The 12,450-nt window shown below is 33.4% G+C and overlaps 1 protein-coding gene across 3 annotated transcripts in view; it reads left to right on the top strand.

Annotated features, from left to right (window-relative positions):
• The first annotated feature begins 1,699 nt into the window (after positions 1-1,699).
• wbp1lb (WW domain binding protein 1-like b) overlaps positions 1,700-12,450 on the top strand; it is a 29,581-nt gene continuing 18,830 nt past the window's right edge. Inside the window, exon 1 of one of the 3 annotated variants that reach the window (XM_056458394.1) lies at positions 1,700-2,036. In XM_056458394.1, the coding sequence (XP_056314369.1) occupies positions 1,977-2,036 (60 nt within the window). In that variant the 5' untranslated portion in view covers positions 1,700-1,976. The remainder of the gene's footprint in view (positions 2,037-12,450) is intronic. The other 2 variants (XM_056458410.1, XM_056458402.1) reach the window with 2 other exon arrangements.

The raw sequence follows: 12,450 nt of genomic DNA, 5'->3' as shown, positions 1-12,450 counted from the left end.
ATATTTTTTTAAAGACATTAACCTAAGCCTGTCATCTGAAGTCTTGTCAGTTGATTGGCTTAGACTGCGTGTTTTTATTGTGAAAGATTCTGCCTTGTCTTTTTTCTTTTTTAGCAAACTTTTAAGTTGAGGGAAAAATATTTATTTGCACTTAAGTACAGCTTTAAAAGTGGATTACTTTAATGCTGTCAAACACAGCACTATATACTGCATATACAGTTTAAGACAAAATGATTAGCCCTGTGTAATTTAAATTATTTATTAAATATTTCCCAAGTAGTGTTTAACAGAGAAAGGCATTTCACATCACAGTATATCCTGTTTTTATTTCTCTCAGTCTTATAAAGTCTTATTTTTTAGTCTGGATGGAATGAAAATATATTTAAAAACTGTTAAGGTCAATAATATTTGCTCGTTTCAGATTTTTTTCCTCTGTTTCACTACAGAACAAACCACTGTTAAAAGTTATTTTCCAATTAACAGAACTTGCCTAGTTAAACGAATTAAAATAAGCTAAATATTTAGCTTAAATATTTTACAGGAGGGCTAATAATTAGTTGGTATAAGTATGGATGAGACTTTTTGACAAATTTCTTGGTATATAGCATACAATCACTGATCAAATTTTATGAATGAATGTTCATGAACAATAATATGGCATCCAGGTGAATGATAAAACGATACCTGATTTACACTAGATATTTTGGAAAAATCTTATTTGAAATGTTAATTTGCGTGTCTGCTGCAAAGATGTTTACTGTGCTTCAGAATACAAATGAAATATGAAAAAAACTGCCCTTTTACCAATGTTAGGAGAAAGCAATGACTTCAAAATTTAGGAAATGTTAGGTTTGTGTTTGCTTTGTGTTTGATATCCAATATATCCTTTTTTTTGTGTGTCTGAGAATAGTTCTTACCTTGTTTTTCTGCAACTAACTCTAAAACAGATGCCCAAAGTAGAGCCTGCGGGCCAAAGATGACCCACTGTAACTTTTGATTTGGCCCCCCATTCCATATGATAGGAGAAGTGAGTATGATGGAGAGGGCTGGGACAACGCCTTTAACACAGAGATCATCATTTCTAATTTGACGTAACATTTTTTGTTTGTTTTATTGTTAAGCTACAAAAAAGCCAACTTAAATTAAATGTAAATAAATCAAATTTTTTTTAAAATGTAAATACTGTCACTCAACGAATACAGAGGTATGCAGAAGACATCGGCAAGCAAATCAAAGCAAAAGTTAGTTGTAATTCTGTTATAAATCAGATAGTTTTTTTTGTAATAAGTGCTATATCAAATGTAAAAAAAAATGTATTAGTTAATATAAAGCAATGTTTTCTAGTCATTTTTAAACATTATTAAATGAACTATAAAATTACGCATGGCAACTATATTTATCTTAGGCCCACTAGCCTCAATCAAGTTTGTTTTTTGGCCCTCCATAAGAACAGGTTTGTTCACCCCTGCTCTAAAACGATCATTTTCTTTGGAATTTTTAGAGGCCTAAATAGTTCATAAAAGGCATAAAATGTTGTGCTACAAAAAACAAAACACAAAATAAAACAAAAACGGGTTCAAATGATCCGAATCATTGAGCAGCAGAATCAAATCCTCAGTAAGTTCTCTTGATAGGCGGAGCGCAGCAGCACAGTTTGTTCCATCATCACGTTGCGCACATGGCGTATGATGTGACTGCGCCACACCTAACCGTGTCCGAGCTGGAGATCGCAGCCTGGAACTCACTTGTGTAATAGTTGGGGGCAATCAGTGGAGCCCATGCTGCTGCTGCTCCACTGCTGTGCCTCCCCTCATGACCCAATAAACGGCAGAAGCAGAGCAGGAGGCGGGCGGTGTACGAACGACAGCCTTTTACGGTTTCGATACGATTAAAGAACAATAAGTATAGTTACAAGTCTAACGCTGTGACCAAAGTCAACACTGAGACATTTGTAATGTTCCGCTGGTCTGTTTAAAATGGGCTTGTTTTTATACATCGCTGGATCGGCTAACCCCACCGAGGCCACAGTCTATGAGGTGAGGAAAGTCTTTTAAAAATATTTTCAAACTTTTGCCGGTTGTTTGTGTTCAACTTTATACAGCTGGGATTTTAGTGCATGCTTCAGGCTTTGCCACTTGTTGACAAGCAGATTGAACGTTACGAACATTTGATCTATAGTTCGTAGCACGTGTTTACGTAGTTGACAAAGTTCAACTATCGGTTTATTTCTTTTGCAATCTGATACATCTGTTTGTTTCTAGACTTGCGTGCTAACCAATAGTCTTGCGTCAGGTCACGGAAGTGTAGGACCGTGTCTGGAATCTCGTTTGGCTGCTTAACTTACTTGACAGCATTTTGGGGTCTAACATGATGGCTAGAATGCTGTCTAGATAGTCATCTTCCTAGGTTTTGAAGCACGCCTGAGAGTAAGACTGGACCAAGTTCAGTAAACAACAGTATACAGTGTTAGCATTAGCTAAAATTCAACAGATTTACAGACTTGTACAGTAGAATTTGGAATGAAATGGCTTATTTTAACTATAATATAGTTAATAATATAGTCAATCAGAATGTAGCTGTGAATCAGAATTAGCACACAGTGTGTTAATTTAACAAACAGTACCTTAATCTGTACTGTAGCACACGTACAGCATGATGCCCTTACTTTAAAAAAGGTCTATGGATTTTGTTATCACTGGAGATAGTACTGATCTCCTTGTCTGTAGTCCAAAGGAGTGAAATTATCATTGAAATGTGCTGAGTGAAATGTTCTTTTTTTTTCGGATTGGCTTTTGAGGGATCTTTCTGTACTTGTTATTGATAAGAAGTTTTTGAAGCGTGTGTTATATATATGCTGGGTTTTTGTTTATGCAGGCTCATCAGTTTGTCCTTTACAATCAGATTTAAAACATCTGTGGCATAAAAAGTATGTTAGTGTAAACCTTCCCTTAATGGCTTCAGTATTTTTGTAGGACTTTTGTCTGTGTAATCATGATAATGCTAAACTTTCATCACAGTAATCATGATAAAAATAATCTTTATAGTTGTGTTTTGTTGTTTAAATACTAAAATTGACTTTACTTAAAGTGAATCAACCCATTATCTAAAAATTATGGAACTTAATTATGTGCATAATTCTAAAAATTAAGCCAATTTAACAGTTCTAGACAAGTTAATTCACTTTTTTTAAGTAAACCTGTCACTTTTAGCACAATGGGTTTACTACACTTTTTTGTGTAAAGTAACTAATCGATTTGTACAGTGCAGAAAATGTTAGCATTAGCATTAACTGATAATCACTTTTTATGAGTATTTATTAATCTTTGTTAATCTAAAGTTAAAGACAACTGTTCATTTTATCAGCATAGATCCAATAAACGTACAATTCGATTTAGTTTAATAGTAAATAGAAAAAATATACTTTTAATATTATAAATAAATGATATTTTAGATGTATTTTCATTATTGCTCTTGAACATTTAGACAACATGCATTATAATTATTTAGACTGTTTAGACATTTGATTGAACTTTTTTGTCCTTAACACACTGTTCTTAACACACTATTATGGTTTAGTAAATTAAAGCTGCAAATTTGTGTTATGATTTCTCTGGAACTTGTTAGATGTCAAGACAGTTATATAATAACAGGTTTGGGTCTGAGCTTGGAGTTTCTTATTTATTATTTTATTGTCATAATATAGTTATTAACTAACATCTATGAAATTAGATGCTTTCTCCTACACACTCCTTTATCACTAAGTTTTGTTTTCTAAAATGGTACACTGAAAAAAATAAGTAAAATTTGCCAGTAATACTGTAAAATTTACAAGTACACTATCAATTAACAATTACAATTGTGCTTTAGTTTTACACCACAATTGAAATTGTTAGTTTACAGTGTTCTTGTAAATTTTACAGTATTACTGGCAACTAAAATTGCCAGTAGTATTGTAAATTTTACAGTAATTTTTTACAGAGTAGATCAAAATCAGCCAAATGTGCTGGGTAGGTATACAATGCTTATTCTTTATATGGAATAGAGGCAACGCATCTTTTTCCATAGAAGTGTCCACATCAATTTCTGATTGTTTTTACCAGGGATGTTCAGATCAAATAACATGATTGGAAATTGGGTCTGGTCATGTGGTTTCAGACTCGATCAGAATCGGTTGTTACTTCCTGATCAGGACTCGAATAAACAAAAAGAACTGTTGAATGTCAAAATAAGGTGAATTTAAATAAATAAGGAACACCCTTGACCTGTTTTTCGCTCTTCTTTATTCCTTTTTTTAATCTATTATAGAAGTATCAGATCGGGTTTCGCTATCGGCAAATATTCAAAATCACTCTGACTTGGCCTCGAGGGCAAAAAACCTGATTGGGACATTCCTAGTTTTTACACAGAAAGTATATTAAATATTAAGGATGCATTGATACTGGTATCTGTATCAGGCTCGATACTGAGCTGATGTACTCATGAAAACACACATATATTAAAGACCGATAATGATGAGTTCACTGACAGAACTTTTTCAGCACACACTGAGGCTCCAGCGTCAGGAATACAATGTCAGACTCAGCAGTGTAGAAATATTTCAAAATGAAAGATTGGTGTGTGGTGTCTTATTTCGGTGCCACTCAAATTCCTGAGCTGTCAGATTGATCAGGAACATTATTTCCTCAATGAGAAAACTCATGTGAATGTCAGAAAGCTTTGATGCAGGAAATCCAAGACATCTTTGTAATAATGTTAATGTTGTGTTACCCAACAAAAGAAAGGTTTTTGTATAAACTCAGCTGCTCAATCTTTTTTATTCTGTTGCCTTTACACATTCTTCCCTTGTCTGACCGCTGCTGAGCATCATGTGAACACAGAATAAACACATAATAATCATCACACCACATTCTTGGAAGCATGTAACTGCAGCAGACACCTTTTCTGGCGACAGCAGGCGGAACGTTAGCTTGGCTAGCTACATTAAACCTGTCAATAGGCAACATTTCCACTCAGCCTCCCCACTTTTGAGGTTAGTTCAACAAACTGCACGCAATCTCTTCTTCAGGAGCCTGTCTTTCAGCTCAATTTTTAATCCACAGCAGCATAGATTTTAACAGAGGACATGGTGTATGTTTAAGAATCGATTGTTATTATAACTGCATCTGTGCTGTTCTTTGTCATTACATACAAAATGTCTCAGGGAGGAAATGGTTTCTCATACAGTAAAGTTGCTTCGTGAAAATACACATATGAACGCAGACTTTATGATGTTGCTTATTTAGTTGCAAACGTTGTATCTTTGAATACAAAACATTACGCTGTCTGTGGCAGTATCCATCATACTGTCATGCTTAGAAAAGTCAGACAGACAGACACCCAGTCAATGCAGTGTACTGGACCACAGTGATTGATAGAGATTAATTAATTAATTAAATTATGTATTTGTTTGTTTATATTTTTTTTAAACAGGAAAAGATAATTGGGCCTGATCTGTTTTTCAGCAGATTCCTGCTCTGCAGAACATAAAAACTTACAGACATCTTTAACATCTCATCCATCAACACATGAGAACAGTACAAACAATCACCAAACATACAAAATAAAGAGAATCAGGCTACCATCTCACTAGCTAGAGCGATAGTTCATCAGATGACGAGCATGGGATTTTATTTTTTTCAGTTTCATAGTTTGTATTGTTTTTAGATGTTGTGGGATCTCATGCAGGCTTTTGTGAATACATAAAATAAAGATCTCTGGCCATATCAGTTTTCAGAAGCCAGTAACAGCAAACATCCATTTGTTAGAGATCAGGTGAAACGATCAGTCCATGTATTCAATTTTGGTACCAAAGTACAAAGAGCTGCTGAGGTAGCACTATTAAAAATTTGATGGTACAGTTTAATCCCGGTGTTCTTAATGTAATTTTGAAATGATAAAGCATTAGGGAGTGATAGAGCAAAGCAGTGATGTGTCCATCCAGAAAGTCTATTGTGGATCTTATAGGCCCTATTGTATGGTCTAGCTAGTGGCTCCAAGATATCATTTGTTGTGAGTGACCAAACAGGCAAACAGTATGACAAGGTGGACAAAATTATGGCTTGAAGATAAGTTTCAGAAACAGAAAGATATACAATATTAATACAATTAATTTGTACATTTGTATTAAATATTGTTTTGTAATGACCCAAATATTTTTAGCCTCAGGCTAAGGGCTTTTCTTTATTTATTTTAAAAACAATTGGATTAAGAGATGTGACTAATTTGTTTTTGCTTAGTTTTTTTAATGGAAACAAAAGCTGCACTTGAGCATAGAAAATAAAGGTACGCGAGCTGGGGTGGTACCTTTTCTAAAGGTACAAATTTGTACCTAAAGGTCCATATTAATACCTCAAGGGTACAAATTAGTATTTACTTTTGATATTTACTTTTGAGGTACCAATATGAACCCTTCAAGTACAATCATGTACCTTTTGAAAAAGTACCACCCCAGTGACAGCTCGTGTACCTTTATTTCTGAGAGTGTACAGAGAGGGAGAATCTTTTTGTGACTGAAAAAACAACCCACATATTGCAAACTTTCCTCTGCAGTAATGTCAAGAGGAGTTATGAAAAGCAGTACTTTTTAATACACTGTAAAAAATGCAGGGTTCCACACAATTCATTCATGTTGTCCCAACACAAATTGATTAAGTTAACTTAACACTTTTAACAAATTTATATGGATTGAACATAAAAATTAAGTTGTCCTAATGAAATCTCATGAATTGTGTTGTTTCAGTTCATTTTAAATAAGTAGTTTGAACAAGCAAAAAAAATAATAATTTGAGTGTATGAGTATAGGCCTGTCACAATAATCAATACAACACATAGACTTGACCTCAATTATTTTTGGTGATGCAATTAGAGTTGCCCCGATACCATAAGTTCATCTTACGATACTATACCAGCTAAAGTATCACGATACCAAACAGTATTGCAATATTACTCAAATTAAAATAGTCAGAAATGCGATATTTTAGGTGTTATAATAGGTCTACTTCGAATTTAATTTATAATTCCCTTATTATTGAAACAAAATATTATTTGCTCGTTACTACACCTATGAAAAATACATTAAAATAAAGATAACAAATTTTACTAAAAAAGAACATTTTCCAACAAAAATAAGCTATATGAAAGGGTGAAAAATTGTTTCAATGTTTCCAGTTCCTATTTTGGGTTTTTAATCTATTGTTTTTTTTTTATATCTTACAATCCAAAGTAATTCAAAATTTCACTTTGAGTCATTCTTTTTAAGAGATTGTTGCAGATGTTGTAGCTACTAAATCAAGTAGTGTCCATGAATAAGTGGTAACCTTGGTATTTCTTGGTAACTTGGTCATCCTTGTGTTAAGCAGCACAAAAAGTTTGAGTTACAGTTTTTCATAATTACAAGCGGTCCCAAAATAATTGGTCTCACTGTGTGACCACTTGGAAAACAGCTAAATCCCCCAAAAGTATTGGTATAGACAAGTGCAAAAAAAAAGTATCGGTACTTGTACTTTGTCTTTAAAAAGTAGTATCTGTGCATCTCTTAGAAATAAATGTCTACTTACAGTAAGTTTCCAAAAAAAAAGTAAATAAAAGATCAGAATATGCTGAAATAATGTTCCATTATCATTCAAACAAACTGATATGTTTAAAAAGTGTACAACTTATAAGAATATATTTCTGACATGTTTTAAAATATATAAAATAAGCAAATACAATACATTTGATTATATTTTAAATAATAAAAAATGTCTTGCTGACAAATAGGTCAAATCAGGAGAAATAATTCAAATTATTAACTAGGGACTTCCCTCCTTAACAAGTCATTCATATATCATCAAAAATGATCTTTTCATTTACAATTTACCTGCTGTCTTCTGCAAATTATGTAAATATGTAATAATCAATATATATTTTGATAAATGATAGATGTGGTAATCATTCTTGTGCTCATTGGGGGAAAACAAAATTTAAAGCTGTATTGCCCATATATTTTTTGATGCTTGAAAATCCATTTTTCGCTTTTAAATCAAATAAGATTAATCATTCAATAAAACTAGTGTATACTATTAGGGCCTTGATGACCTATAGACATATTGAAATGTCTTAAACTAAAAACAAAGAAAAAACAACGACATACAACCTTTAAATCAGTCTGAAGAAACTAACTGCATGCTAACTATACTGTAGATATTCGTATTAGATAAAAGGTTGATCACATGACCACATAACCAAAAATTAACCACAGTTAAAGTTAAAGGGAATATATGCTCAAGGGGCTATTGTGTTATACAGAGCAATTTTTTTTGTGGTCAATAAAAATGAAAGCCCCCTGTTTACCTAAAAGTCACTCCGAGGTTTTAGCTGACTCAGAATTAATCATCTCTTGATTAAGGATATTTGGAATTGTTGAAGAGAATAAAAGCCGGGGATTAATATTACACAGCGGTGGTCAAATCAATCAACAGCTTTAAGTGGCCATAGCCAGTTCTGGTGCAGGATTATTATTTAATGCCGTATCATATGCTGTCGCTGATACTCCACTTCTCACTGAGACTGTGGAAAAACAAGCTTAGTCAGTCAAGTATTGTGATTAGACTGGCCAGCGTTATCAGTCACTTCAGCAGCTTCTCATTATATCCTTCTAAACTTTAATTAGTTTGCTAATATGATGTTTTCTGGCACTGAAACAAGATATATGGACTGCAGTTTTTCTTTATCTGCCAGCAAGTGTCTTCCACATGGCAGTCATGATCTTCTGAACACATTTAGGCCTTTTTTTAAACTACAATTTTGTCATTGTTTACAAACTCTGATGTTATTCTTATGTGAATAAATCAAACTAAACTAAATCAAATTAAATGTGAATAAATAAAATAAAATTGAAATAAAATCGAAATAATTTTGAAAAAAATTTTTTAATATTGAATGTATTGGTCAACTGTCATTCTGTTTTTAAACTGAATGAACTGGTGCTAATTGAGATTTATGAATTTGCAGTTGTTGCACAAAGTCTAGCAGTCAAGGTCAGGAGTTTAATTTCATTCATCATTCTGCTTAGCATGAAATATTTCCTTTTAATAATCATTCACCGTGATCATCATGTTCATTTAACTGCAGTGTTTCTCATACAATAAGTGAGCTTAGGGCTGCTCTGATTATAGTTTTATCGGTGAAGCCGCTCTTTCTGACGATCCATAAGCATACATTTTTTTACAATCCCAGTCTTTCGGCTGTGTTCTTTCAGACCAATGCTATTCACCTTTAGAGTCCCTGGGGGAAATGCCTCCACACAAGTAGCCAACTTGTTTTATTCTGTAAAATATCAAGAAAAGTGCAAATTTAAAAATTTTAAAAGAACAAAAAGAGAATTCTTCAACAAACCCTACACCTCAGAACACGTGTGCCTCATGGAACCTTCCTTTAATGTTTTTGAATCTCGAAGCTGATTGGAGGGGATGACATTATAACATCTTGTAACAGTAAATAATGTCTGATTATTTATATTGGGATAAACTGTAAAAAAAAAAGGCTTTAAAGCCTGCATTTTGGAAAAAATGCATCTTTATCTGTATGTTTTGGCCTTCCAAAACCTGAAATAGTGTTTTTGTCCTGCAAAACCGTTTGAAGTTGTTTTTCTCCCAAGTATGAACATTGAGTTCAAGTCTTAGCAAGGATTGTCTATGAAAACTGAGGTGTTACAAAATGATGAGAACTGTTTAGTCATGTGATTAGTATTGTATTGATATTTAAGTTAGCTATGGTCATACAGTTTGTTCTTAATTTTACAGTGTTACTTTGTACATTCTTCATACATTTGTTGAAGACAAAAGTATTAGCCTTTTGTTTCAAATATTTCCCAAATCATTTGACAAAGCAAGGAATTGCTCACAGTATTTTCTGTAATATGTTTCTTCTGGAGAAAGTCTTATTTGTTTTAAGTAAAACAAGGTAAATATTATTAACCACCCTAATAAACTTTTTTTTTGGATTGGCTACAGAAAAAAACACTGTTGTGCAATGACTTGCCCATCTAACCGAACTGGTTTAGTAAATCTAATTTACCTAGTTAAGCCTTTAAATTGCACTTTAAGCTAAATACTTACAACATAAGTAGTAAAATATTATGCATTGTTATCATGGTAAAGGTAATAAATATTAATTAGAAATTGGTCACAATTATGGTCAAAAACAAGTTGAAAATATTCAGTCAGTTAAACAGCACTTAGGGAATATTTGAAAGCATTTTCACAGGAGTATAATGATTTTGTTTTCAGTTGTACCAGCAAAGATAAAAGAACATGCTTTGCTCTTGGTGTATTTTGATAGAACTCGAGGGTAGTTATGTTTCACACTGAACATGGATTAGTGATTGAGTGTGAGATGAACACATACTATAAGTAAGTATTGATTGTTTTCAATAATTATTGATTATAAATAATCAAATTATATAAAATAATTAGAAAAAAACATTTTACACATAACCAGTGTGGTTGCATTTTTAGATTTGCCATTGAGCAACTCTTGGATGAGAGCATTTTGGAACAAAAGCTGTGTTTTTGAGTTTTATAACTGAAATGTATAGCAGGTTTAAAATAAAAGTGCCCAAAATTGAATTCACCTTTACATTGCTCAATGACCAACACTTGTGGTTACCGTTAGCTTGGACTTTACAGAAACTGACTTCATTCATTGACTTAAAATGACCTTGAAGCATTGGTTGAGAGTAATTGCAAAAATGGGTCAGTCAGAAAAGCTGAATTATTTCTGAGAACAGGTCTTGCATCATTTGTTTGCAGATTCCACATGGCTTGATATTTAGTATTCAGTCAGTGCTGTGTGATTTGTACATTTTTGTGTGGCCTAAGTGTTCAAATAACTTTTTTTGGGTCATCGTCTGCTTAATAATATCTAGAAACGGTGTGTCTGTTCTCATACTGTCAACATTGTGTATAATTTCTGATGTTTGTGGTTAGTGATAAACGATGCACTCCAGGCGCTCTTGCAGTCCTTGGAAAGAATGTTGTGAAGGAAATGGCACAGGGTCATCATGAGCTACACTTGACCTGCTCAGCAGAACAGAGGCATTTCTGGAATTCTGCGTCTAATTTGGTCTCGAATCTTGTCTTGCTTTTATTGTGGTTAGTCATTATGCTCAGCAATGCATGTGTGTTGTGTAAATAAATGTGTGGTTAAAATAAAACAGGTTGCTAAAACGTTCCATTAAAAACAGTAAAACACAGCCTGTTTATTCAGGCTCATAACCCAATACATCATAACTGATATTTAACAGTTATATAAACTTAACACTAATTGATACGCATCATAATGCAAGATCTGAGATAAGTGATTTGATGCTTTAAAATTATTGTTTGTAGGTTGCTCTTTTTATAAACAGCATGCGGTGATATAATGCTGTAAAGTCACTTCACGGATAACAAAACACCCTGAACATGAAACAAAATTAATCTTGTGTATATTTTGTGGCTAAAGACCCTTTGTATAAAAAAAAGCTGCATACAGTAGATTTTAGAAGTATCCCCCAAGTCCCCTCAATTTTTTTTCAGGAAACTGTAAAGAACGTGTTATTTTATTCATTTTAGTCCCTTTTAGTCCCTTGGTCGGCTTTGTCCCTTTAATAATCAGGGGTCGACACTGTGGAATGAACTGCCAATTTATCCAGCATATGTTTGACGCAGCGGATGGCCTTCCAGCGGCAGCCCATCACTGGGTAACATCCATACACACTCATTCAACCTCATACATTACGGCCAATTAAGCTTATTCAATTCACCTATACCAGATGTCTTTGGACTGTGGGGGAAACCGGAGCACCCTGAGGAAACCCACGCGAACACAAGGAGAACATCCAAACTCCACACAGAAATGCCAATTGACCTAGCTGGGACTCAAACCAGCGACCTTGTTGCTCTGAGGCAACTGTGCTAACCACTGAGCCACCATGTCGCTGTAAAGAACATGTTAAATTGCGAAAAGGAAAAGGCTAAAATTGGCATTTAAAACTCCCAAAATAGGCAAACTACAGCTTATCTTGTGTTTGGGATTCAGTTTATTAATCAAAATGCATACAGATGAGAAAGAATACACAAGAACACATTGACTGCTATACAACACAGTCAGTTAATAATATTTAAATGGTTCTGCACATTTATATTTTCAAAATACTTCATTATGTGTGGTTTATTGAAAACATTTTCCCACAAGATCAAATCTTATATTATATAAGATTTGTGATCCCCCCCAAATTCTGATGGTATGATAACCTTGGATAAAATGAATGCGCTTTGACAGTATTGTGATTACTGCTCTAAAATATATTCTTTTAAAGTGTCTGGGTAAAAAAACAATACATACATTTTATGTTGAGAAACATTTCAAATATTTTGGGACAGTAAACAT

This window comes from Danio aesculapii, chromosome 1 (assembly GCF_903798145.1).
Source record: "Danio aesculapii chromosome 1, fDanAes4.1, whole genome shotgun sequence".
NCBI classification, from domain to species: Eukaryota; Metazoa; Chordata; class Actinopteri; order Cypriniformes; family Danionidae; genus Danio; species Danio aesculapii.
This window is presented reverse-complemented; position numbering and strand designations above follow the sequence as displayed.